The 27,791-nt window shown below is 39.7% G+C and overlaps 1 protein-coding gene and 1 long non-coding RNA gene across 23 annotated transcripts in view; both read right to left on the bottom strand.

Annotated features, from left to right (window-relative positions):
- Nucleotides 1–3,605: 3,605 nt before the first annotated feature.
- LOC131220927 (uncharacterized) lies at nucleotides 3,606–14,877 on the bottom strand. Of its 22 annotated transcripts, none has more exons than XR_009158903.1 (11): nucleotides 14,761–14,877; nucleotides 9,474–9,647; nucleotides 8,734–9,298; nucleotides 8,458–8,618; nucleotides 8,278–8,349; nucleotides 7,811–7,935; nucleotides 7,206–7,279; nucleotides 7,025–7,126; nucleotides 4,943–5,101; nucleotides 4,726–4,842; nucleotides 3,606–4,092 (listed from the first exon to the last, which is right to left on the bottom strand). It is a non-coding gene; the product is annotated as an uncharacterized LOC131220927 (long non-coding RNA). The 22 variants fall into 22 exon arrangements; XR_009158898.1 differs by having other exon boundaries at nucleotides 7,087–7,126; XR_009158900.1 differs by lacking the exon at nucleotides 7,025–7,126.
- A 1,246-nt stretch (nucleotides 14,878–16,123) lies between these two features.
- LOC131220920 (probable LRR receptor-like serine/threonine-protein kinase At1g56140) overlaps nucleotides 16,124–27,791 on the bottom strand; it is a 29,245-nt gene continuing 17,577 nt past the window's right edge. Inside the window, exons 8-13 of the mRNA XM_058215862.1 lie at nucleotides 27,028–27,174; nucleotides 26,318–26,436; nucleotides 25,171–25,381; nucleotides 18,935–19,166; nucleotides 18,315–18,465; nucleotides 16,124–16,606 (exon numbers count right to left, since the gene is read on the bottom strand). Of these exons, the coding sequence (XP_058071845.1) occupies nucleotides 16,253–16,606; nucleotides 18,315–18,465; nucleotides 18,935–19,166; nucleotides 25,171–25,381; nucleotides 26,318–26,436; nucleotides 27,028–27,174 (1,214 nt within the window). The 3' untranslated portion in view covers nucleotides 16,124–16,252. The remainder of the gene's footprint in view (nucleotides 16,607–18,314; nucleotides 18,466–18,934; nucleotides 19,167–25,170; nucleotides 25,382–26,317; nucleotides 26,437–27,027; nucleotides 27,175–27,791) is intronic.

Genomic DNA, 27,791 nt, shown 5'->3' with positions numbered 1-27,791 from the left:
GGCCACCACAATGTTTGTGAGAAATCCACTCCGTCTATCTGCTTTGCGAGATCATTTTAATATGTTATATCAAAATTGGAGTGGATCCAAAACTCTAGTGCGTTGCACGAGAGGAATTAATAGGGATTCAGTGACTACCATCGAAACATTCATTCGACCCCAAAAGCTACTTATTAGGTTAAGTTTTTTGTGATTTTATTTCATTCCATTAGGAATGGCCTTATAAACAGTATGGATGGCATATATAAACATCAAGGTGGAGCCCATGAAGATTTTAATGGTAGGAAAGTCTTTTTCCAGTTTTCCATCTTGTGTGGCCCACTCAAATTTTAAATATGCCCCATTTTTGGTCGTATGTCCTAAGATGATTTGGCAAAATAGACGAACGGGGTGGATTTCTCACAAACATCACGGTGGGCCCCAAATAGCATCCCAGCACACTATTTCCTACAACATGCAGCTTTAAATGGAAATGGATTGGTGGTGAAATCCAACTACGGAGTGAGTGTGTGGCGATGTGTGTGCGTGTGTAAAAAGCAAAATAATAATAATAATAATAATAAATGGACACGGATTGGCTACTCCCATGACACTGGCCAACTGCCAGTGGTCGGTGCTCCGTGGACCCTAACATGGTGTATGTCTCATCCATGCCATTCATCCATTTTTCCAGATGATTTTATGGTGCAAACCCAAAACTGAGGTAGATCAATATCTCAAGTGGGGCACAGTGTTGATTGAACTCGCACCATTAAAAAACTTCTTAGGGCTACAAAAGTTTTGTATCAAGCTGATATTTGTTTTTTGCCTTCATCCAGGTCTGTACGACCTCGTCTACAGGTTGGATGTAAAATAAACATTATAGTGGGCCATATGAGACTTTTAATGGTAGATGTTCAATCACTACTATTTTCCCATGGTGTGGTCCACCTGAGATTTTGATCTGCCTCATTTATGTAATAAAGTATTAAAATGATGTATGAAAATAAATGAACAATGTGGATAAAACATATAGCTCATGGTCGGGCCCACATAGCACCGACCAATAGCCACCTGGCTATGGTAGCGTCACTTGCCAAACCGCACTGCGCAACCTGCTCCTCAAACCACGAACGTGGATTTCCTGCTAAAGCCTTTCCAAGTAGTTTTTGCGCAGGGACGTTGGGTGGGACCACTACCATGTTTGTGGGAAATTTACCACCTGTTCATCCATTTGTCGAGCTCATTTTAGGATATTAGACAAAAAATGAGGTGGATTCAAAAGTCAAGTGCGCCACACGAGAGGAAACAGTAGGGATTTAGTGAGAACAATTGAAATATTCTTCTGGCCATGAAAGCTTTGTTTCAGGCTAACTTCTTTTTCTTTTTTTTTCTTTTTTTCTTTTTTTTTCTTTTTTTTTTTGTATTTTCACTTCATCCCAATGGTAATGAACTTATAAACGGTTTGGATGGCATATAAACATCATGGTCGAGCCCAAGAAGGTTTTCTTTCCTAATTTTACCTCTCGTGTGGTCCACTTGAGTATTGGATCCACTTCATTTATGGTCGCCTGTCCTAAAATGAGCTCGCCAAATGGATGAACAGGGTGGATTTCCCACAAACATGGTGGTGTGCCCCACCCAGCATCCTTGCATGGTTTAGCGCGAAATATGTGTCCTCAAACCACATGCCAATCCGGAGCGGTTTCCCGTAGAAGCCTTGTCGCGAGAAGTAGGTGTTTTGGGATATCATCTTGGGTCCACCATTATATTTGTGAGAAATTTACCCTGTTCTGTTTTGTAAGATCATCTTACAACATATGATAAAAACTGGGGCAGATTCAGAACTTAAATGGGCTATACAAGATAGAAAACTGAGGAAAACCTTTCCGACCATTGAAGCTTTCCTGAGCTCCACCTTGATGTTTATATGCCATCCAGACCATTTATAATGCCATTCCTAATGGGATGAAGTAAAACCACAAAAAACTTTGCCTGATGAGTAGCTTTTGTGGCCAAATGAATGTTTCGACGGTAGTCACTGAATCCCCATTGATTCCTCTCGTGCAACACACTAGAGTTTTGGATCCACTCCAATTTTGATATAACGTGCTAAAATGATATCGCAAAGTGGATGGACGGAGTGAATTTCTCACAAACATCATGATGGCCCCACCTAGCATCTTAAAGCAGTAACTTTCTACGAAAGGCTTCTGCAGGAAACTTGCTTCACGAGCCATGCAATTGTGAGAGCGTCTCTCTCTATATATGCGCATGACTGAAACTCACTCTCAAACTCACACATCATCTAAACCATACGTAAGATCCTACTACTGACATCAAGGTTCACACATAATGACGTGCGAACCTCCGAATCCCACTATGTTACGCTAGAGGGTCTCTAATCTAGTGGGATTCTTATCCCGATCGAATATGTCAGAGTGATCTTCAGCTAAGATCAGGCCAAATTTAGGGCGAGATTCATCCCAAATTTCTCGTACTGCCTCTCTGGCAGTGGCAGTGGTTCACTTGGTCAGCCCGGGATGCTGGAAGAGCTTGAAGCTTAGAATCTAAGCTCCTTCCGCATAGGTTCCTCACCCGTGTTGTAGACATTCCTGGGGTGGCGAGTCCTCTCCTACGTAGCTCCGTCCTCTGATGGCTCAGCTCGATGGCTCATCTCTGAGTTGAAGGATTTGCCCGTCTCGTGCCTATGACCCTTCTCACTACAAGAAAAGGGACTTTTACCGGCAGTCAAAAGCGCCAGTAAAAGTCCCAAAAAGCGCCGGAATTGCTTTTGTGGCGCTAGGAAAGCGCCGGTAAATTCTCGAAACGTTTGCCGGCGCTAATATACTTTTACCAGCACTTGTCTGAGTGTTGGCAATTATATATCCTTTTCTGACTCTCATTCTGACTTTACCGACGCTTTTGATGGCCGCTGGTATTTCTGAGAAGTGCCGGCAAAAGTCTATCCAAGCCAACCATCGTATTCCAAAGCACATGTTCTGGACACTTTTAATCACGTGAAAGCACCGATAAAAATCTATATATGTGCCGGAAAAAGTCTTCAGAAGGGCTATATAGATTTGAGACGCCCCTGAGCAGGCCAATAATATATATATATATATACAATTGTAAACATATTTTTTAATATTTAAAAAATAAAAAATGTTGCAATAGCTCCATTAGTTTATAAAACATCAATTACACTGAATTCACAACAACACAGAGTAAGAAAACAAATTGAAGTACTAAAGAAAACCAAACATGCAGAAAACATAAAGAATTTATATGGTTAGACATTGTGGCTACTCCGTGGATGAGCCCCTTTTAAAATACTAATTTTCAAAAGGATTACAACCCTAACAATATTTTAACCCTAAAACTTAGAAAAACATAAAAGAGTTTCTTATATAACCTTAATTCAACCCCATAAACAATATTTACAGGTCATGCATGAAAATACCAAAAATACCTTCTTTTGACTGAATTGATCTTCAAATCACATCTCACACGCAGGGGCAAGGCCCCCTCACCCCCATTGGAGCCATATTTATAACTTTCCTTACACCATCATGTAGAACACAAGACATCTATCACAACACAGCGATTTCAAAACACAACAAAAATTAACTTTTCATTTACCACTTATTCTATTTACCTCCGATTGCATGGCGTCAAGCGCATAAAAATATGCATTTACACCCAAATACCTCCAAATACATGGTGCCAAATAACACCTTAAACTTCTTTTTCTAACCATCATTTTTCTAAGCATAAATAAACTTTTCAGGCATTCTCTTGTTTACAACCACTCACAAGTCACAGCGAAAGCTTTCTCACACAAAGGGACATCAAAAAAAAAGAAAAAAAAAAGGGGGTAAGGGTGGGCAATTCATTAAATTGGCATATGCGAAACATTACAAGAAAGTATGAGCTTGGGTCTTACCAGGATGGAATCTAAATGAGATAGATGCTTCCCAAGTCTCATATCCTCTCCGACATGTTCCTCTTATAGGATTATTGGCAATAATCCTGTCATCCTCCGTATCTTGTAGGCTGCTATTCAGGCTCAAGCTAGTACTTGCTCCAGCATTGTCATATTGTTCAGACATGCTAATACAAGAAGAGCATCTTGTCGTAATTACTACAAGTCAAGCAAATACAGACCTCAAGGGGCCATCCGTCAGGTGGATGAACAGTTTGAACTACATACATTGGATTACATGAGCATGCAAAAACACAGTATTGAACTCCATGTCACATAACTTTTGCAAAGGCCCTGTTTGGTGAATGCCTAAAAACAAGTTCGTCTCATTTTAGTTAACAGTGATTATTTATGAGAGATCTTGATGTCTAATAATCTTCGATTTTCCCGTTTTGTATCCAAGGTGATTGAGCAACATAGGTTAAGAAACTGTCCAAGTTATGTGTGCACATGTGTGGACAACAGCCGCCTCATCTCTATTAGAAACTGAAAGTTGTTGATGCAAGCATATAACAAAATTATAAGGTACTTGATGAAAAAAATTAATATATATATATATATATATATATAAGGCTGCACTGTCAGCAATTATGTGTCAGGGGATCATTTCAAAGCACGTGATAGCAACTTGCTAATTGAATCAGCCTATTTTGACGATGGGTGAGATGTATGCCACATTCTCATGTGTTGGGATGTCTGTTTATCTATTGAATTAGCAAACCTTTACAAGAAGGGTGTAGCCATGAAAGATGAAAGCTCACCTTACCTCCAAAATGGAAGATGAGAGCCAAGAGAACAATAGTTGGAATTCCCACAATGTAGAAAGTTCTGAGGTTAATGAGAGCACCGGTCTTTTGCCACCCGCATCCTATAACAGGCTCTGACTGATTCAAATTGAGAATCTTCACAAACATGAAAGTGAAAATGACTAAAAGCTACTATAAATATGATTGTCATGAGCATAAATCCAGAACTCACCAAGTCAACTCAGTTGAATTCCCACATTGATGATCAAAGTTTGATATTCCAATGGAAATAAAGAAGCAGTTGGAAGCTGAAAACTTCAACAATTCTTCCGAAGCATCACCAAAAAACAGAGGCTAGAAAAGAACATTCACTTTGTCTCCAATGCAATGTCTGACATTCAAAAACCAATTTAGAATATCAATATTTTCTTCTGGGCAAGCCACTCTTGTAAAAAAAAAAAAAAAAAAGAACAAACTGTACATCAAATGAAATGAAACTCTAACGGAACACTTAATAATCTATCTGTCTATCTGAAACACATCCTAAGCAAAGTAATTAAGGTCAGCGGTGCTAGGTAAGAATGGATGCCATGTCAGTTGTACCTATTGCAGAAACACCACTGAACCTTTCTTACAAAATAATAGGTGAGAGAATTCTAGGTACTTAAAAAATAAATCTTGTATTGAAAGAAGCCAGGCCAACAGTTACAGTATATTTCAGGGAACTTTTTAGCGTATGCTGGGTGTTTGGCACTCATATCAGCTGACTTCGGTTATCCTTGATATCAAACCGTAATGTCGTGCATTCAATAAGAAAGAAGTATGCTAGAACTCCCCACAATACTGACTCTTCCAGTCTTTAGTAGGATATTCTCTTGATATGATGCACATGCATGCACATGCATGCACATGAACTGATTTAGTCACTACTAAACAATACTAAATTTTGGCATCCTTAGGCAATAATTTTATGATATGACATCAGTGAAAAACATCAGTCACTTTTATGTTCAAAAAAAAAAAAAAAAAAGAGAGAGAGAGAGAGAAAGACAGTCACTAAAAATGAATCACATGTCAAGGGACAACCAGGTGAGAGCATAAATTTTTATTTTATTTTTTTTTCAAAAAAGAATTTTATTCATATTGGCAAGATTTACAGGAGCCTGAACAGCTATTTCGGGCACCCCACAAAGGGGGCCTATCATATGACAAAGAAAAAACCCAAAAAGAGGAAAAAAATTAGGACCTCTTCCTAATGGAGCCCATCCCGGTTTTGTCTAAGAAAATAAGCCCTTTGACATGAACGGGGAGCTCCTTCAGGCCAGAGAAGAAAAAGTGCCCTTGGGAGCCGCTGCCTAGATGCGCCAGCCCATCCGCCGGGGCATTTGCCTCCCTTGGGATATGACGAAAAAGGAAGGATCCTCTGTTGATGAGATCAGTGATTCTCCTAAGCCAATGACGCCAAGGCCAAGAAGGGACGGAGGACCCTGAGATGAGGTCAATCACTAATCTGGAATCTGATTCTACTTCCACTCTAGACAGACCCCTACTCAAGCAAATTGAAAGCCTGTTCCATACAGACCGCAGCTCCGCCCTGTTACTCGAATCAATCCCAAACCCAATTGAAAATGCAAAAAGCAGGTCACCATTGGAGTCTCTGCAAATCCCACCACCACCAGCCGGTCCCGGGTTACCTCTGGCCAATCCGTCCAGATTGAGCTTGGCCCAGCCCACAGAGGGTTTCGACCATTCGATCACGTCAAACCTCACATTGTGAGGGATGGATGACCGTTCAACATAAATGGAGGATATCCACCAGTTAATCCGAGCTATTGTAGCCCCACTTGAGGCCGATTTACCCCCCATCTTCATGGCGTTTCTAGCCATCCAAATCTCCCAGAGGATGAGATTTGGAATGATCATTTTCTGCGCCTGATTTCTACCACCTGGGTCAGCCGCCCACCACTGATTCAGTCTAGATTCAACCAAAAGGGCCATCAAAACAGGTGAGAGGATACATGCGACAGACTGATTTAACCCCACATTGCTTTTTGCCATTTACAGGACGGTTTTAACCAAGCTGAGTCGATTCAACCTTGTTTGTTAGTGGTGGTTAGCACTTCTTTTTCTTAATAGATAAACCCATTTCTATTAGTTGGAAATATAACCACTACATTACTCTTTAAGTATAAAGGGTGGGGAAGTATAGAAAGCATAGTTTAAAAGCTTTAAAAACTGTCTCCGGCTTATTATTAGCTGATAGAGATAGTGTCGTGTGTATAAGTGATTCAGAATTCAATCCCGATTGTCTTACCTTGTAAAACTTACTCCCTTTGAAGCACTCAAAGCTGAAGAAAAAAGTAAATAAATAGAAACCTTGAAGAGCTACTTGGTTTCAGATTTCATTGGGACTAATCTGCATAAGAACTTGATTTGATCACAACTCAGTCAAGACGGTGGAAAAACTCTGAAAAACTAAATGAAGGCTCCCAAACCTTTGAACTGAAGAGCTTTAACTTCAGCTCCAGGTCATAGTATCACCAGCAAACTAGCAAGGAACTATGGCTAGCTGCACAAAGATGGACTCAATTAAGAGCTAAAGCTTTTCAACCTCTCATTGTGCGGGCATGGTCGTGTTAGATTAGATGAACTCAATTAAGAGCTAAAGCTTTTCAACCTCTCATTGTGCGGGCATGGTCATGTGAGATTAGATGAACTCAATTAAGAATAAAAAAATTTTATTAGAAAGAATTACAAATTTGAGGATAAGCCTCTAAAAGAAAGGGATAGGTGCATAGCTCTTTCAAGTTTCAATACGAGATTCATGGCCTCCATAGAGTAGGCAGATAACAAAATGCTTAACCTTGAAGCTCAGTTGAGAATCTCATATACAGGACTGATTGGCTTAAACAACTTCTTTCCTACCCAATCAATTAATCTAGAAAATTGCAAATCACCAAAATAGGACTGAAAAATGAATAAGAGAAGATTCTGAAAATTTTCCTTTACCGGAGCTAGACAAGCTCCGGTAAAAGGGTGTGTTGGCAAAACTTTTGCCGGTGCTGACCAACTCCTGATGTCCCTATCAAGGAATACTTACCCTGCGGATATAAGCAAACCAGCCAATTGCCTAGATCCTACATGTTCAAATGTTGTTCCTTATTTGAGGGCCTTCCTGATAGCATCCAACCACCATCGTCCATTAGCACTCCCCTCAAGTCCTACCTAAAATCAGCAGAACAATCAATATCTGATAACAAGATATGTGGTCTATTATCAATCAACATTTATTATATGCTAAGGAGCCTAGATTTATTTCCAACTAGCTAATAGCATAGGAAGATTTCAAATACTAACTTTGGTATTCACAAATACCCATGCTATAATGTGCTAATGGGGTGCAAAACTAGATTTTACAGTCGATAAATCCAAACTAGAATTTGTGGATTCAATAGACCATGGCAAACTCTATTCATTCATTGTATCTGTGATGGTATCCGTTGCCTCATTAAGCTCTAGAATCATTTGCACCTCACACCAGAGAAGATAACAAGAAAGCGACCATACCACAGCCTGCAGTTTCTGTATTTCAGCAACTTGTTCGGCAGATCTACGCGATAGCATTCCCAACGCAGTTACCTGTATTGAGACTAAACCTTTAGCCATTCAAACAATATATCACATGTACACCAGCACATATACGCATGCAGATGTGCACCTGCATGTAAATCAAGCAGTGATATTCACCTTCCTATCAATAATATTAAACAGAGATTGAACTTCAGCTCGTAGAGAATGAACTTCCAATGCAGCTTCTTTATACTCACTTAGTCGGCTTTGCATAACATCCATATCCTTGGGGAGAGATGAAAGCAGTCCCTTGAACTCTGCAATGATCTCTTTCCATCCTGAAATGCACATAAATGTCCCTTTGAGATATCACATGGAAGTGGGACAAAAGGCAAAAGAATACTTTCCACGACCTTTATTAAAGATCGAAAGTGCACCTCAAAAGCTTTATACCTGGCTCTCTCGAAGCCTCTTCCAACCTACTCTCGAGCAGATTTGTTTCAATAATGTGTCTCTTTAACTCCTTTTCTAGCTCGATTATTCAAGAGCCTACAATTGCAGCAGTTCTTTGAGAAATGTCAGCTAAATCAACTTTCATATTCACTTCTTTTTCCCACCAGACAAAATCATCCTTCTCAACCTATAATATCAGATGTTGAAGAAATATTCAACAGAAAATGAATGCCTGAACTGCAAAAACTACACAAGAAGCATCTACATGCATCTACTGACCAGTTACCAGCTGTAGTTTCTCCGACAATGCATGACATTGATCACCTTCTGCTTTGGATTTTTGAATCTGATTGCTTAGCAAGAGGCAAGTTTTTGATGAAGAAATATGTTTCACCCTAAATCATTCCATGCAATTGGATGACTATCAGATTGGGGGAGATTTATTGGGCAGTCAAAACTGAAATATGTCCAATGGTCTTACTTGACAAACAAGTGTCCCAATCAGGTTAGAATTATTCAACCAATCTGACTTATGAACAGGAACTTAGCTCACTTCATGTACAAACTGAAAGATGAAACACACCATGAAATCTGTCTACCCGAGAAATGATTGCATTAGTTTTAAAATCAATAGTACACATTGTTTACATTCAACCATTATAAGGTCATGATATGATTTCTAAACCCTGGCAAAGAAAATAAAGCAAACAGATGATAGACACACAAAACAAAGCCCTCACAAATTGAATTTTTGTCCGGTGTGCGCACTGACGAACTTGGCCTGAAAGTTGGAGAGCAATGTTCTAGTCACACAGAACAAATATTGTGTTCCTTGGCATGTTGGTAGAAGCATAGCCGGCTTAACAACAATAGCTTGTTGGGTCATATTCCTGTCTTTACCAGCTATCAGTACACTGCATAAATTTGGCAATGGACAATCCAGTCAACATGTGATCATTCCAAGTGAGATGGCGACACACTATAAAAAAAGGTCAAAGTTCCTAGATAAATCTTTCACCAGCTCAGTCGGTTCTTGCCTTTTCTTTACAGCTGCAACCATGATTAATTGGCTTCCAAAATTCAGGTGGGCAACACCCATGTGATCTAGATTTTGCATGTAAGGCCCACTGTATTTTGTATATGCCCTCCAATCCATTCACAACATGCACCCACCATAATTAATTGGCTTCCAAAATTCAGGTGGGTAACGCCCATGTGATTTTATAGGCTTGAGGCAGGATTTTACATGGTATGGCCCCCATGAATTTTACATGCTATAGCCCATACAAAGCTGTGGACAATCCCTGTCAATTATTCATATCCTTTCTCTAATCCGCTGCCCCTATTGGTTATTTCAGAATAATCCGATCTTAATCTAAAGAAGGTAAGGACATTAGGACTCTAATTTCTGAGCAGTAAATAAGAAATGAAGAGTGAAACATTCTAAAACCAGCACATATTCCAACAGAGGAATTGCTTTTAAGTATACCATAAGGTTGACTCGATTTCCTTCCCTATAATGTGTCTGTTTATTGCATAGAGGATTGACTAGCTATGTATGACTTTAATACTCCTAAAATAGTATCTAGTTGATGTATGCTGCTGGAAATTGGGTATTTCTTCTGGTGATGGCCCACGAATACTGGAAATAGAGAGTATATTTCTGAAATGAGGATACAATTGGATGTGTGGGCCCCACAGTCCAATTAGATGGGTTTGGAGGACTATATTTGCACATACATGGGCCATCTCGATGCATATGCATTTCAGCCACATTGAGGCCCACAAATTGGATAGTCTGAATTGACTGGCATATATGCTACTAGTGTGGCAGATGAGGCACCATCATTTAAGAAATGGTGGAAAACGCACATGGTAGTCTAACATGTTAACTACTATGCCCTCAGAAACACAGAGGTAACAGGAAGATCTTTAATCAGCCACCCATAAAAGAAGTATTGCTTTTGTAAAACAAGAGTGTGCTGCCCACTGTAGATATCAACCAATTCACCTGAAGTGCATATAGGTTGTGTTAGCGTGCATTATTGAATTCAATTGCAATCTTTTAGCTCAATAAAGTTGATATGGACAAATTACATTACCTTCCTAAGTATTCGATCTTCTACAGATAAGACAACCCCTTCCTCCTTAATATCTATCTCATTTAATTCAGAAATAATGCTATCTGCCATTACTGATCTTTTGGATAGAAACTCCTTCCAAGCATTTAGTTTTCCTTTGAGGAGCTTTAGTTTTTGAGACAGAAAAAACCCAGCTGTTCCTGAAACAATTAAGGACTGCCACCATTTTCTAACAGTATCTGCAAAACCGTCCACTTCCAGCCTCGCAAGTTCAAAGCGGAAGGGCTTGGGAGTTGTCGTGCTGGAATTCTCAGGTCCTCTGGGTATTCACGACTCAAATTATGCCGAAGTGGCCACTTTTCCTCAAGGGGTCAGATTATCTGTTAATCAGTCTGTCCTCTAATCATTGAAAGGAAGCAATGTGATTTGGTGGATCAAATCTGGTTAGTTCGGTTAAGGCTTTCGTAACACCATCTCGTAAGCTTCAGACCCTTAAAATAGAGAACGGAAAAAAAAAAAAAAAAAAAACTCAACAGCTTCAGACATGATCATACATATCGGTGTCTCATGTTCATGTACCCCATTCTGCAAATCCAGAGGCGGATAGATTAGCCAAGGAGGGCATTAATAATGGTCAGATGTTAACTGTGGATTGGAGATAGTGTTCTCCTTTGGTTCCGGTGTCTGTCTTTGCAGCAGAGTTTTTTCTGTTTTGCTTTGTGTTTGATTCCAGTCTGCCGATAGCTCTATGTTGCGGCTGTATTTCCTTTCTCTTTCTTCCTTAATAAATCTCATATTCATCCAATTAGAAAATACATTTTTTAAAAAAATAAAATTTTAGCCATATGGTATCTACGAATTATGTACAGAAACAGAAAAACAAGTAGTCTACAACTCTAACATGACTAGAACTCTACAAAATTGCAAAACACCAATTGTTCTGCCCTTTTGCCCATACTTGCATCATGCTAATTACTATTGCCATCCAATAGAGTGAAAAAGGCAAGTGGGTGGTTTTTGGTGAGAGTTACATGTTACAGCATTGCTTTCATGCTGATACCATGGTTGGACTGAGTCGTAACAGTGTTTGCTAAAGGAAGAGCTTGGATTGAACTAATATTGGAGAAAGAAGCAAAAGGTTGTTTTGTTGTGGCATTTTGTCGAACATGTCATGGGTAACTGCTCTAAGAGTTGTACTTATCAACAAGGGTCATTCTCTAATAACTGGAAACAAAAACATCAGAAAACCCATACGAAAATTTTCAAGATCCAAGCATAAAACCCCTAATCCTCTCTGCAATACAAATCTCTAAAATTCCCCAGAAATCCGAAATCAGAAGCAAAATCATCAGAAAGTAAGAAAAACTCATTTGAGAAGTTCTCTATACCAAACAGAGAAAAAGAACTCAGAAGCACAAAACAGATTTAGATTCCGCAACAAAATAAAAAAAACACGAAAAAGGCCCTCACAGAAAACATATTCAGATTCTATATCCGGGAGACATCACCTTTTCCAGTAAACTTCATGAAATGGCCCAGAATTCTCTACAAATGACAAAAATCACTAGAAATTAAATAGATAAAGATTCAGATTTACAAAACAACATATTTGCCAAAAATGTCAGAAAAAGAGCAGTCCTGATTACATGAAACACTAGAAAAACTTCCAGCATCACCAAAATCGATACGAAGGGGCACACAAGTACTTCTGCCGCAACAGAAAACAATGCAAAAAAAAAAGAAAAAAAAAAGAAAAAAAAAAAGAGGATCGACGGATCTGAAATCGATTAGGGCCTGTTTGGATGCCTGTAAGTTGGGTAAGTGGGAAGTGACTTATTGGGAAGTCACTTACAGGTGGTGTTTGGGGGAGAAAAATCACCTGTAAGTAACTTACAACCTGTAAGTCACTTACAAGCAAATCTACCAAAAAACTGCAGGAGGATGGGGGTGGGAAGTCACTTCCCTGTAAGTCACTTACAGGCTCAACGGTCAGATTTTTAAAAAGAGGGGAAGAGGGAGAAACGCATCAACCCACCAACCACCATTATAGCTATGAAGCTCCAACCAATGAAGAAGAAGCACCGGCCATTGAAAACGGCAATCTCTCTCTGTCTCTGCAATCTCCCCCCCTCCCTCTCTGTAATCTCTCTCCATTTCTACAATCTCTCACCCTTCCTCTCTGCAATCTCTCTCCGTCTCTGCAATCTCTCGCTGCAGTTACCGCCTTCCGTCTCTTCTCCTCCTAAAACGGTAGGGTTTCATTTACCCTTTTTTTTTCCTCCTTTGAAAATGGAAGGGATCGCGTGCTGAGTAATCCGTAAAATCTGTGAGATCCACCATGATATATGTATTTGATCCACACTGTCCATCTATTTTAATACTTAATTTTAAGTCATGATCCTAAAAATTAGCTATATCCAAAGATCAAGTGAACCACAACATAGGAAATAGTGTGAATTGAGTGTATACCGTTGAAATTTTTTGGGGGGCCACAGAAGTTATGGATCAAGATGTTTTATTTATTTATTTATTTATTTTTTCCCTTCATCCAGGTGTTTGTGATCTTATGAACATGTTGGATGACAAATAAAGATCTCTATGGGCACCAGAAAGGTTTCAAAGATCCAATCAGTATTTCCACTGTTTCCTGTGGCATGGTCCACTTGAGCTTTGGATATTCTTAAATTTTTGGCTCAACGTCTACATCTTGATGAAAAAATGGATGGATGGATTGGATAAACCGTATACATTTACAATGGGCCCAACTGAATTTACTTAGTATAAAAAAAAAAGCATAGCAGCAACTCAGTATGCAGTCTGATTGCGTTATTGGAAACACGGTAGTGGGTGTTACCCCTGCCATGGGCCCACCTTGATGATGTGTTATATATCCACTCCGCCCAACCGTTTCTCCATCAGGGATTTTAGGCCCACCTTGCTTGTGTTGCTAGGTTTTTCATGGAGGAAGAAATGACATGCTAAAATATGCTGCAGTTTCTCCATTAGGGATTTTAGGCCCACCTTGCTTGACATTTCTAGATGGTTTGGATTTTCTAGTTTGCATGAATCCATCATGTATCTGGTACATAAATCCTATTTATTCTTATGGCCCTTGCAACCAAGGCTATTGTTCAAATGGACCCACTATGGATGGACCATGTCCCAATTCTTCACTTGATCATTAATAACTGTTCAACTGCAAATATCCACGGTACATTTGATTCTTGATTTCTATAACTGGAACCATGGTTCAGCAATCCAGATGAATAGGCCGTAGTAGGGCTGACCATGGATAGCATTTCTTCAGTTTAATGCGAGCCATTGATGTACACTTTAGAATAAGTTCTATTCAAAGGAATGACTGGTTGGAGAGGATGATTTCCAAGTGAAAAGTTTTAAATGTAATTTCTATTGTTAAAGAAGACATTGGTAATGTAATTTAATTAGTAGATTTTCTATTAATGTTTTTCAGTTTATTCTCAATGCTTAAATTAAGTTATTACTCCATATTATAGATATTTTGAATTCGTGGGCCCACTTTTATAGCCAACTTGATGATTGGTTTAGCTTAATAATTATCTCAAATATTCATCTTGATGGGCTTAACAAAATAACATATTTGATCCCACGTTTTTTTTTAATATAATTATAACATTTTAGAATGATTCCCCAATCGAAGGTATGCTCAATGTGAATATTCAGCTTTCTACCTGTAAGTAACTAACTGGTCATCCAAATAGAAAAACTAACTTACTTGGAAGTTACTTACAACTTACATCCAAACAGGTTACCTCTAATTAACTTTCACATGTAAGTTCAATGACAACTTAAAAAAACTCACAGGCATCCAAACAGGCCCTTAAACAGAGGACAATCGAGAGTGAGAAGCATACATTCATTTTTACATATTCAGCAAATTTATTGCAGTCGGAGCAAAGAGCGAGACCTGTAAACCCTAGTTTTTTGCACTCTTTGTGGCAAGGAGAGAGGGAGAGCGCTTGGTTGGCACAGAGAGAGAGAGAGAGAGAGAGAGAGAGAGAGAGAGAGAGAGCGCCGCAGTAGGTAGCTGCTGGAGTCGCAGATGGGTTATGCGGAGTTGCAGAGAGAGAGAGAGAGAGAGAGAGAGAGAGAGAGAGAGAGAGATGAGTTTGGCGAGATTTGGGCGCGAGAGTCAGGGAGAGAGTCGGGGGCGATGAGAGATGACAAGTAGGGTTTGCGAATTTTGTATTTACCGGGACTCTTTGCAGGCGCCCGAGTTGAGTTAGCGCTGGCAAGGGTTACCCCCAATCTTCGACCTTCATCCCCCAGCTTGGAGGGTCCTCCTTAGCTCGGAGGCATATCACTTGTAGATAACCGTTTTTCTTCCTGTGTGAGAGACCAATTCGATTTTTCCCCTAACATTCACCATCCTCCGCCCTCTTGCTCGATGGTCTGCTGCCGCTGGAAATTCCGGCCGAAAAAGACAACGACCACACTGAGATGGTCATGGAGGACGCCACCTGCCATACGCCGGCACCCATCAAAGGAACGGCCGATCAGAGTAATCCTGACCGATATACACCAGATTCCATGGTTGCCACGACAGACTTCCCTAGGGTTTGAAGAACCCATCTTTCTACCAGATCTCTGGTCATGAACCAATGGCGATTGCCATGACCTCCGATAACGACGACTGACGACGGGACAACAGGGCAGTTGCTGATTCGAAGGTATTGAATCCTTCAGAGAATCATGTAACAAATCATCCTGACCTTTTTTTAAAAAAAAAAATTTTAAATTATATACATCCTCTATGTCAGCACAAGGGACGATAATAATGGATATTGGCATAATGAAAGGGGAGAAGGAAAATTTTCCGGCAGCCATGAAGGGTTATCCCTGCAATTAGTCGGAATCCGACTGCAACGTATCTAAGAGCTGACTCCCCCTTTTTCCAGCCAAGGTTTGGAAGACCCAAGGTCGGTTCTCTATGATAAAGAAGGAATCCAGCGATAATGGCGACACCACTGTCATCACTGGATGCTGGAATCAGATGTGGAAAGGCACCTATGTCTGGATCTCAATGAATGAACGGTCTTGTTGTAGCCCAAAAGGTTTGCGGAAGGATTCAACAATATCTATTGATCCACGTAACCGATGCACAATCAGCCCTAATACCAACTATAAAATCTAATGCAGAATTAAAAAGGATCCAACAATGTCTAACTCAATTAAAGCATACCACACTCACATGAATTTAGTTTAATCACAACTTTAATAGCGGCATCATGCCTGTTCAAGATATCCAACTTTTAGGAAGATCCAAACCGTTGATCAATTAACCCCACCTTATAAAATTCTTATAATACCAACAACCAAACTGCCTGGCATCTAAATATGTATGGTCGTATATAGATACATATATGTTTATGCATGTACGGAGAGATCGGAAGCAGTCATCACCGTCCATCTCCGATGTCCTCATGCAGCATTGGCTTAGTGGCGCCCAGGGATGAGCTGCTCTCATACCAAGATGAGAACTGTTGGCTGGTGATGGTTACACTAGCCATGAAGCTGCCTGTATCATCGGATGGCAAACCGGTTAAGTAGCTTGGCTTCGATGAGACGGCGCCCACTTCAATTTCTCCCAGCAGCATGTTCACCACCCGTGACATGGGTGGGCGTAACGATGGCAATGCCTGGATGCATTGAAGAGCAATGCTGATCATCCGAGCTGCTTCTCCTTCATCAAAATTGGATAATTTTGGATCCACCAGTTCCAATGCGCGGTTGTTTTCATGGAGATGCCAAGCCTGCAAGGTCATAGAACGGATCAGACACACACACACACACAAGGGCAAAAAAAAAGAAAAGGAAATGAGAAATGAGATGTGGGTCACTTGTGCTAATGCCCCACCATCTATAATCCAGATGATTTGGCCCAAAAATCAGGATGGATGGCCTATCAGGTGCCAAACTTATATTTTGAATACAGCCTGTTGGTCATTTTCTTTTAAATGTCCATTTTATCTTTCTCGGTCCATGAGTGGCCTACCTGATGAGTGAGCAACCCACATTTTCAGGGCAGGGAAGTTCATGATGAGGCCCACCTGATGAATGGCGTGAATATTGCATAGGTGCCACCATCGAGGCATGGATATGCAATTTTGTGATTCTCACAATCTTAAGCACTAGAATCCATTACCAATTTTGACAGTTCTGAAACAACCCTGTGATTCGGATCGTTATTTCAGAATCAAAAGCATGCAAACGGAGTTTTTTTTTTTCAAAAGCTATTTCGTTGATTGGAGAAGGATGTACACATAGCAAACGGAGATTGGTTGTCACTACACACAATACAATAAGATGGATGCTGAAACATGAAAAATGGAGAATTTCACTCCGTGCAAAAAGAGAATAGCGTGGAGACATGCTACCCACTGAACGATCCACAGATTGGGACCGTTGATCCACCATCCTAATGGTCAGATCAACTCTTTGAAGGTGAAATGATCCTCTCATTTGGGAAACAATCCTAACCGTTTTACAAAATCAGTAACATCAATAATAGTAGTTATACAAAATCAACAAAGTTTTAGAAGTTTGATTAACAAGCCAACGTGGGGATTAATAGGATCTCCACCATGAACTGCTTGGTTCAAGAGGGCCTCATGGTCATTGATCCAACATTCACAACAGAGAAATTAAAAAAGAAGAATAAGAAGCTAAGTTGGGAATGCCTGAGTTCCACTCTCCACTTTGAAAGGCTATTATTTAAGTTTATACTACTATTTAATTAATAGCTAATCATTACTTTTATTTTTCAAGATTTTGGTATTTTAAATCATATATGCGGTTGAAGGTTCGTGGAAAATGTCTGCCAGGTTTGTGGGACGGATATTTCAAGAGCCCCATATCGGTTGTTGAAAATGCATGTGTGCCAGTACTTAAGGTTGCATCTGGATGCACCCCAAGTCAACAGCGCAGAGAAAGGATGCTCTCGATCAGTTGCACATTCCGGAGAGGTGAGGATTTCAGGAACCGCCATATCTAGGATCCCCTTTCACCCACAACACAATATCCAGGACAAGTAAAGTTTTGACTTGAAACCTCTTGGATATTTAATCTTGCATTTGGGTGTACCCCAAATCAGCTTCCTGGGAGATAATTCATTAGAAAGGATGTGCTTTTGATTAGTTGTGCAATTTGGGGTGGTGGGGATTTCAGGAACTGCAATGTCCAGGATTCTCTCTCCACCCACAACACAATATCCAGGATGCTTAAGGTTCGATTTGAATCGTCTTTCATATTCGTTTAGGTGCCAGAACATCCAAATTCAACTAAAATGTGACTAAAGTCATCTGAGTTTGAGCACTTAAATAAGTGTTTTTGGCTCATTTTTTTAACTACCAAAGAATTTCAGATTCTCAAGAGATGGTGTAATGTTTTCCAAAATGAAAGAATTGAGTTTCAGCCCTTTCGTTTTTTATTTATGTTAGTAGAAAATTTTAAATGTCATACCCATTCAAGAAGATACATCTTCTCCAAATCCACGTTCTGGCATGTGTTTGGCCTTCCGCTTACAATCTCCAGAGTAAGGACTCCAAATCCAAATACGTCAGCCTTCTCCGTCAGATGTCCACGCATGGCGTACTCCGGTGCAAGATAGCCGCTTCAAGAATATAAGGATAGCAGTTTGAGGTACACCAATATAAACCAACATCATGTAATAAGAAATGTAGGCCACGTTTGGATGCAGAATAAAATTGAATTGTGATAATTCAATTCCGTGAGGTGAAAATTGCCAAAATGGCAATAGGCTAAGAGAGACCAATCCTAAAATCATTTCAGGCCCAACTTCAACGCATAGAATTGGTCATTTGTTCTATGTCAAATTGAACTGTTGCAGTTTAGTTCAATCGAGTGTCCACACGTGCCCTTAAGAATATTATATTAACTGTTCGAGGCACTTCTACAGAAACCATTGTCACATAATAAGAAATTTAGGCTGAATTTGGATTCTCAATCGACTTGCATTGCAATAATTAAAGATCAAAGTGGAAATTACCAAACTGTGCAAACCAACCCCAAGATTGAAATTATGAAATGGAAGGCAAATGGGAAGTTTCATCAATACTTACATTGTCCCTGCCACGCGTGTACTCATGTGGGTCATCTTGTCATCGTAGAGCTTGGCCAAACCAAAATCTGATATCTTTGGATTGAGATCCGCATCAAGCAGAATATTACTGGCTTTGATATCCCTGTGAACAATGCGTGGCCTGGATTCCTCGTGAAGGTAAGCAAGACCTCTTGCCGTCCCCAAGCATATCTTAAAGCGGGTATGCCAGTCTAGATGCAGGTTACTATTTCCTGCAAGGAAATGGCAGCTATTAGCATTGAAATGCAGTACAATCAAGCTCTCCTACAGCCACCTGTTACAATAGGATTTTGAATTGTACCCTGCCTCAGATGTGCCACTGCTGGCAAATGGATTTGAGGTCCAGGCCATTCTTTAGGTGGGGCCCACCGTGTATGTATAGAAGCTAGAAAATAACCCAGTCTAGTCATCAGATGGGCTACAATATATATCACATGTGGACCATTCCCCACCCCTTTCCTTTTTATTGAAAAAAAAAATTGCGTTTCATGCATATGTGGTTCACCTCGTGACCGGATATCTGGGCATGGTACCTACACGGTGGGAACCACTACATGAACAACCTAAATCTTGATAACATGGAGCACATTCGCATACCCCATGCAGCCATCTAGACCATCCATATAGTCAACCAGCTCTTTATTGAACCCGTGACAGATGGGTGGTACATGTGGACACGGTAATTTGAATAATTTCTCAAGGTCATTTGGATGCTTGTAAGTACGAATCTGTTTACAGATAATCATATCATAGGGGCTGTTTGGATGGTTATGTCAGTCTATGTTCAGATTGTAGGATTTAATCGGAGTACAACTTTTAGCTGCAATGTGAAACATGAGAAAAGTCATGTTTCAAATTATAGGTATATGAATTTCAGGTAACAACTATAAATTTTGAAAATTTTCGAAGCAGGAAAAGTTGGGAATAACTTTTCATGGTTGCAGAGACCCAAAATGAAAGAAGAAGATGAAGATGAAGAAAAAGAAGACAAATATATCTCTTTATTACTGTTGGTAGGGTTGAAACTTCTCATATGTTCAGATTTTGTCAAACTTTAGTGCTACATTTGAATTAGTGGGCCCACTTCTATGGCATACCAAATGATTTGTATATCATAAAAATCAACCATGGGCTGTATTAATTTGGGCTTATCCCTATGATCTCTCCTACATAAAAACTTTATCTCCTTTAATTATTTTTAAAGGATTTACCACTCCTACCTATGTCGTAAGTGAATAACTAAATAAAGGCTGTAAATAGATTTCAAGTTATTAAACCAAGGCAATTGTGTTTGTGTAATCATATTACAGCTTAAATCTTAAATGTAAACACTTTACACATGTAATTAGATTAAATCCATGATTACAACTTAATAACTTTACAGGCATCGTAGCAACCCCTCATGGTGCTGGAAGGTAGGTTTTCTTCCATGCAGGGCGGCCTACAAGCAAGGCCCCGTCTAGAAGAGGGAGATTGATGGAAGCTCCTAATCTTCGCAAAGTATCATAGGATAGATCCATCGGTGGCGGTAGAGCTCAGGAGTGGACAGTTGTTGAGGGGAAAAAAACGCAAAGGAATGGGGAATGGATGTCTCCTTGTTTGTAGGGAATTTACCCTATGATTGTTCAAAGGAGGATTTGAGGGAGATCTTTTAGAAGTATGTTAAGCTGGTGGGATGTGTTCGTCCCAAAGGACCCTATCTCCTTACAACCAAGGGGTTTCGCCTTCATCCAGCACATGTACGTGGCGGATGCTAATGCAGCCATGGGGGTTCTTCATGGGAAGAGGATTGATGGGAGAGTTGTTACGTTGAAAGAAGTTTATCCCAAAGTTGTTATCGCAAATTACAGATTTTACAATTTCTTTAAATAAAAAATAATTAAAGAAACAGAAAATAAAAGGACAGGCTGAAGCACATGTGATCACGCTATCCTTAAAGCATTATTCACTCAATTTCAGAATGATTGAGAATGCTGGTAGGTTGTAGGCAAACCGCTTATAGGATACGACGAGCCTGGGGTGTGGTTATGTGTTCAGCAAATACAAAGAGCTACGAATGAAACTCTGTATACATAATTTTTTTCTGGCAGATAAATAAAAGAAAAAATTCCAATTTCAGAATGCAGATTAGAAAAATCTAGACCACTACGTTGGTCTATTTCTTGAGGTCTTCTGGCTAAGGTTCGTATGAACCTTGCTGACCGATTAGAGTACACAATTGCTCTTCTGGGTGGGTTGTAAGTGAGAGTGGTTTGGGTGTTGGTGATGATCTGTTGAACCATCCAGGCACTGTTTATATAGGCTAGGGTGGCTGACCGTTATGGTCCAGGGTCATAACTCAATATGAACGTTATTTGGATGTTGGTGAGAAACTAGCCGTTATTGGCAGTATCTGACCATTGTGTGTGTGGGATTATTGTTGTTGCATGCCGGCCATTTAGACTCACTGGGCTAGACGTTTTATGACCGTTTATGACTGTTTTATGACTGTTGTGCATGTTGGATTAATGTTGCATGAGGAGTTACACCTCACTCCAATGACTAGTTTTTAGCCTTTATAAAATCCACACCAGTCTCTTTCAGATCACTTGTTAACTTGAACATATTCCCTGTTGTAAGTGCAAAGTGAGCCATTAATGCCTTTACAACCACTTAACCAAGCAAATAAGGTACTCCACACTCCACATATAAACATTTTTTTTCTTCTCTTCTTTCTAATATCGGACTATTCCCAAAATCCCAAAATCGAAAGTTTTTCAAGAAAAACTTTTATTTATATATGTATTTAAAATATTTTTTTAATCAAGGCTTTTTTTTTTTCACAACAATCCCCCACTTGATTGAAAATATTTTTGAAAAAAAATATATTTGGCAGAATATAAATAGTTTATATGCATAAAGAAAAATATATTTTGATTTAAATCTTTCCTTAGTGTTAGTATTTTAAAGCTCTATCGAAATTTCTGGTAGCTGTAGCTTTGAACGAGTTATTATTAAATAACAGAATGAGAGAAACCACACACATATTTACTTTTGTGTTATTAGATTTTCCACAATCATGCTCTGCACAATTAATGGCCATGTGCTTATCCTATTTCATGAACGATCCTGAGAGAAACTCCAACTCTCATGAGAGACGGTATCATATCTATGTTCACATAGGTGAAATCCTTCCAATGTCTTCGTTATTATTAAGACACTTATCATTTAGACTAGATTTCATTAAGAGTTCTAAGACTTAACCCTCTTCTTGTAATGCTCAACACTTATCTATTATGGATAAGGTTTTATATAATTTTAGTACTGAAACTTTTCACATATCAGTAACTCGTTTTTACCCATTGAAGCCGAACTTAGAGATTTTCTAATTTTAGGTTGAGTTTCCATCATTGGTGGAACTTTGGTTGAAGAGTTTCAACCCCATCTCTCTAGATGTTGCTTTTACTACCTCTCTCATTAGAGGTTTAGTAAAAGGGTCAGACAAGTTATTACATGATTTCACATAGAAAATTGCAATGATTCCATCTTGAATCAATTGTCTTACATAATCATGTCGTAAACTTATATGTATAGATTTTCCATTATAAGTGTCGTTGTAGGCTCTAGCTAATGTGGCTTCGCTATCACAATGCAGTGACATAGCCGATATAGGATTTACACAAAAATGGATTTCTAATGAAAGATTCCTAAGCCACTCAGCCTCTTGACCTGTTGTAGCTAAGGCTATAAACTCAAACTTCATAATTGAGTGAATTATACAGGTTTGTTTCTTAGATCCCTAAGATACAGTTGTACCTTATAGGGTGAATACCCACCCTGTAATAGACTTGTTGTCCACTATACTCGATATCCAGCTCACATCAGTATATCCTTCCAATACGACTGGAAACTCTGAGTAAAATAGCCCTTACTCTACAGATAGCATTCCAATGTTCCACAATGGGGTTACTAGTAAACCTACTGAGTTTACTGACATAATATGTGATATTTGGTCTAGTGCATTGCATAACATACATTAGACTGCCTATAATACTTACATATTCAAGTTGTGCAACTGCTCTTTCGTTATTCTCATTCAACTTGATACTTGTATTAAATGTAATTTTTGCTTCTTTTATATTGAGATGGTTAAACTTGATTAGTATCTTCTCAATGTAATGAGATTGACATAGAGCATAACTCCCACTATGTTTTTTTTAACTTTGATACCCATGATGGTATCCACATATGAATCCAGAAGAGAGGAATTCAGCTGACCTCTAGGTGTTCTTGCTGTCTACTTGACCAAGGTAATCGGTCCTCATCCGAATCAATGGACCACCTCTTCCGGAGTGGTAACCTGGCATCCACGGTATGGTCCTTTTTCTCCTTGTTTTTCGGCATAGCCCCCTCGCCATCCTCGTTAGCTGGGGATTGGGTCAGGAAATGGTGGCTGCCGCGTCCCAATTCGAGGTATGTCCCCCTGCTTCAAGGTCTCACTCCCTGCCTAATTTTATGGGAGATATGGATGGCCAGAAATGCGGCCAAATATGACGAGGCCACCCCTAGTTCATCCTCAGTGATTGCTCGGGTGAAATGGTGGTTGTTGTCCTTGATCTCGTGGGTGTCTAAGGGTGGGAAAGCCCCTCGGTTTGACCGATGGTGGCTGGAGAACTTGGGCATTGCAGGTCCTTCATTCTCGTCAGTTTCCTCAAGGATAGTTTATTGGGAAAGGCCCAAAAGCAGGTGGGTGAAACTTCACGTTGATGGATTTGCCTTGGGCAATCCCGGGATGTCTGGCGGTGGTGGTATTTGCAGACGTCATAATAGGAATTTTTGTTTTGCCTTCTCGGTGGGCTATGGAATTGGATCGATTACAAGAGCAGAATTGAGAGCTATATATAACCGCCTAGCTCATTGCTTGGAGTTGGGCTTTCGCCATGTCAAGGTCGAATCCGACTCTAAGATAGTGGTGACCCTCCTCAACAGCTTGTTGGAGCCAAGTTGGCGCTGGAAATTATGGATGCAAAGAATAGATAGGATGAGGGCCACTGGGATGTTCAAGTTTGGCCATGTCCTTAGGGAGGGGAGCAGATCGGCGGATGGTATGGCCTGTTTGCAGTCAAAACTCTAGCGCTCCGTCCTAGCTCTTCATGTCGTGGAGCTTCCTCTTGAGATCAGGGGTTCGATTTTCCTTGATAAGGTGGGTCTAGGCGTCATTCGTGTTGCATCATATTTTGGGCTATGTCCATGTACATAAAATTTTCTTTTTCATTTACGATAGGCCTCTACCAGAGCATGTTCGCCTGGCATTGGCCTGAATGAGTTGTAAAGGTCTGCCAATGATATATATTCCTCTTTTGAAATAAAAATAAAAATTCTTCATTTTGAATACGGAAGACATACATCTTCCATTTTATTACTAAATATTGACTTGTCATCAACATATAGACAAATAATAATTACATAGTTACCATCAACTTCAGAATATATGCATTTGTTAGCTACATTATGCATGAAACCATGAAATAGTATTTTTAAATCAAACTTCTAATGCCATTGTTTATGTGCTTATTTTAATCCATACAAAGATTTAATTAATTTACAAACTTTATTCTCATTTTCTGGTAGAATGAACCATTCGGGTTGTTCCATGTATACATCCTCATTGAGGTCAACATTCAGGAAGGCAATTTTTACATCCATTTGGTGGATGTGAAGATGATGTATGAATGCTAGCGCAAATAAAATCCTAATGGATGTTAACCTAACCAGTAGAGAATATGTGTCAAAATAATCTATCAATTCTTTTTGTCAGAACCTCTTAGCTACTAATCTAGCTTTAAAGGTTTGTCAAACACCTGGAAGGCCCTGTTTATTTCCCTTGGCCCTACTCCAAGAGTCGATATGTTGGCTCTCAACTTCCCCTTAATCTAGGAGAAACCTTCTCTTTAAAGGATTGGTATTGGTAAATCGACAATGCTTTTAATTTATAACATCAACCTAGGTAATTCTGGTTCTTAAAATTATATTTTTCCATTCTAAAAATTCTGGGATCTTTAGGCTAAATAACATAGAATTTGGAATTTGAAAAACCTTAAATTCTGCTACATTTCAAAAATCCTAACAGATAGTGCAACCAAATGCAGCCTAAAACCATATGAGACATAATAAAGCTAGTGTTGGGTTTCATTCAAGAATATAATTTCATTGAGAAGGGAGAGGACAGTATCGTACCGAAGAGTGCTTGATCAAGGCTCTTGTTTTCCAAATACTCATAAACAAGGAGCTGATTTGCTCCCTCGATGCAGCATCCGTGCAACTTCACGAGGTTCCGATGTTGGACGGCAGATATAGTTGCAATCTCTGCTACAAGTTGACTCTTTCCTTGGTGAGATGCCACCGAAAGTTGCTTCACAGCCACTGTCTGCCCGTCCAGCAATGTGCCCTGTAGTGCAAATCAGATCAATTGGTTTTCCTTACAAGCATTTTCCATTTAGCAATTGAAATAGTACAAAAGTGTATGACAATTTGTGGAAAAAAAAAAAAAAAAAATGCTTTGCATTGTGGTGGGTCCCACATGGACGTGGCCCACCAACTATATATATATATATATATATATATATATATATATATATATATATATATATATATATATATAAGATGGACAAAATGTATAACCATTCGGGCATGCCTGGTACAAAAACAGCGGGTCCAGCCTATCGTATATGAAAGACAAAAGAGAGGAGAGAGGAAAGAAAACTGAGAGAGGGGACTAGGGGCTGAGGAAGGGCAACAAAAGAACAGGCCCAGCTACAACCCCAAAAGGCAGGCAGCAGCAGCAGAGAAAGGGCTCTGGCCGGCAGAAAAGCCAAAGAGATCAGCGGTAGCAGCGGCAAGGAGGACAATGGCCTAGATGAGGAGGGGGATTGGCCCATAGACTGGCCGGATGGAGGCAGACAAGGCGGGGCAGGGATAGCTTAACCGATCCCTTTTTTGGGCCGGCAGTGCCGAATGTGGCCTGCCCCCGCTCTGTCTAGGACCAGTGAGCCCCTAGCAGTCCTTGGGAGATCAGCGGGGTTGAGGAATACTTGGTCTGGGGAACCTAAGTGAACGGTTTGGATGTGATCCACACCACTAATCTGATGCACAACACTAAAGATGGTTACTATTGGTCTTGGTTCCATTGAATGTGAGCAATTGCCTCTTTTTTTTTTCCCTATCCTTTGTAGGTTATCCGTCCGAGGTTAAGGATTCTTCTATCAAGAAGTAGGCATTCCTTATCCATAGCTGGGCTCCACATGCACGCAATCGCGATACTGAGGCTCAGGACCATTCAAATATTTTGATCATTGTAGTTTACATACAATAAGAGCAAACTGACTTTAAAAACGGGCCCAAATCCTCCCTGTCCCAGCTTATTTGCCGGACTGAACTCTTTGGTGGCGGTCTTCAGTTCCCTGTAACTGAAAGTGTTTGGTTTGGGACCCATTCCTAGAAACTCTGCAGATACACATAAAATGGCAGGCTTCATTCATACGTTCATTTCAATATCATACATGGGCTTAGAAACATTTTTACCATTTGGCAATCCAAGTTCTATTTATTTTAATTGTTCATTGGATTTGAATGTCGTTTTTAGCAATCAAAGGAAATAAAAATAAATCCGGTTGAAAAATGTTGAACCCAATGAATGGGATTGGCACATTTAGCGTGTGTTTGGATGCACTATCAAATTGAATTGCAATCAATCATCTAATAAAGTGGAAAGTATCATATTTTAGTTTCCTTAACATTCATGTTGAGGATCTGGGCGCTTTGAATTCTCATTTCCTCTTGATAAGATAGAACTCTTGCAATTCAGTTGACTTGTGCATCCAAACACGGAATTAGGCCACATTTGGATTTCCCCACTTACTAAAGACAACTTGATAGGCTAGCACCAAATCTTGTGGTTTGGAAAAACACCCAACTGTGATTCAGTGGTACATCCAAACAGGCCTTTAATGTACTCTTGAACTGTACTATGTTACTTTAACATTTCTGAAATTTCATTTTTGTTTTCTTTTAGTTATTTACGAACATTGGAATTACCTTCAGCTTTATCAACATTCAACCTTTTACTCCTCCAAATAAAAAATACAGAAACAGAAACAATGCTCAGAAAAATAGGAGCCAAAATTTCAACAGCCAAAGCAGTCTTGTTCTTCTTTCGTCGAGTCCTGACAGTTGGTTTGAAATCTGGACAAGAACTCAATACTATTAGTCAATGTTGAACTATTACATGTGCTACAATGTACTTCTAGAGGAATGCTACAAATGGACTAGCAAGGGGTTATTAGGACTGTTGAATTGGTAAGTCATCACATGGATAGTCGACTATTGTAGCCATCCAATTAATTAGCAGTGGTCGATTCACTAACTCACTATGACTTCCGAACCGTGCTATGAAACTTTTGGAAAGAGCAATTGAGAAAAGAGTAGGGCATGAATGTATCAAGAAATCGGTTTGGTTTCATGGCAGAGAGCTCAATCTTTGAAGTTATTTGCCTACTTAGACAATCGGCGGAGAGATATCGGAAGGAGGATCTCCACATGGTCTTTACTGACTTAGAGAATGCTTACAATAGGGTCCCTAGATAGTTAATATCCTGGGTGCTAGAAAATAAAATAATTTCAAGAGGATATATTGTCCTGATTAAGGACATGCATGAGGGAGCAGCGATAAGTGTGAGGACCACCAGTGGAGAGACAAGCGAGTTCCCTATTAATATAGGGTTGGCATTAAGCTCATATCCTTTTGATGTTGTTATATATGGATAAGTTAACAAGATAATTGCAAGAAGATATCCCCATGG

This window comes from Magnolia sinica, chromosome 12 (genome assembly GCF_029962835.1).
Source record: "Magnolia sinica isolate HGM2019 chromosome 12, MsV1, whole genome shotgun sequence".
NCBI classification, from domain to species: Eukaryota; Viridiplantae; Streptophyta; class Magnoliopsida; order Magnoliales; family Magnoliaceae; genus Magnolia; species Magnolia sinica.
The sequence above is the reverse complement of the archived record's forward strand: the minus strand, read 5'-3'. Positions and strand labels throughout refer to the sequence as shown.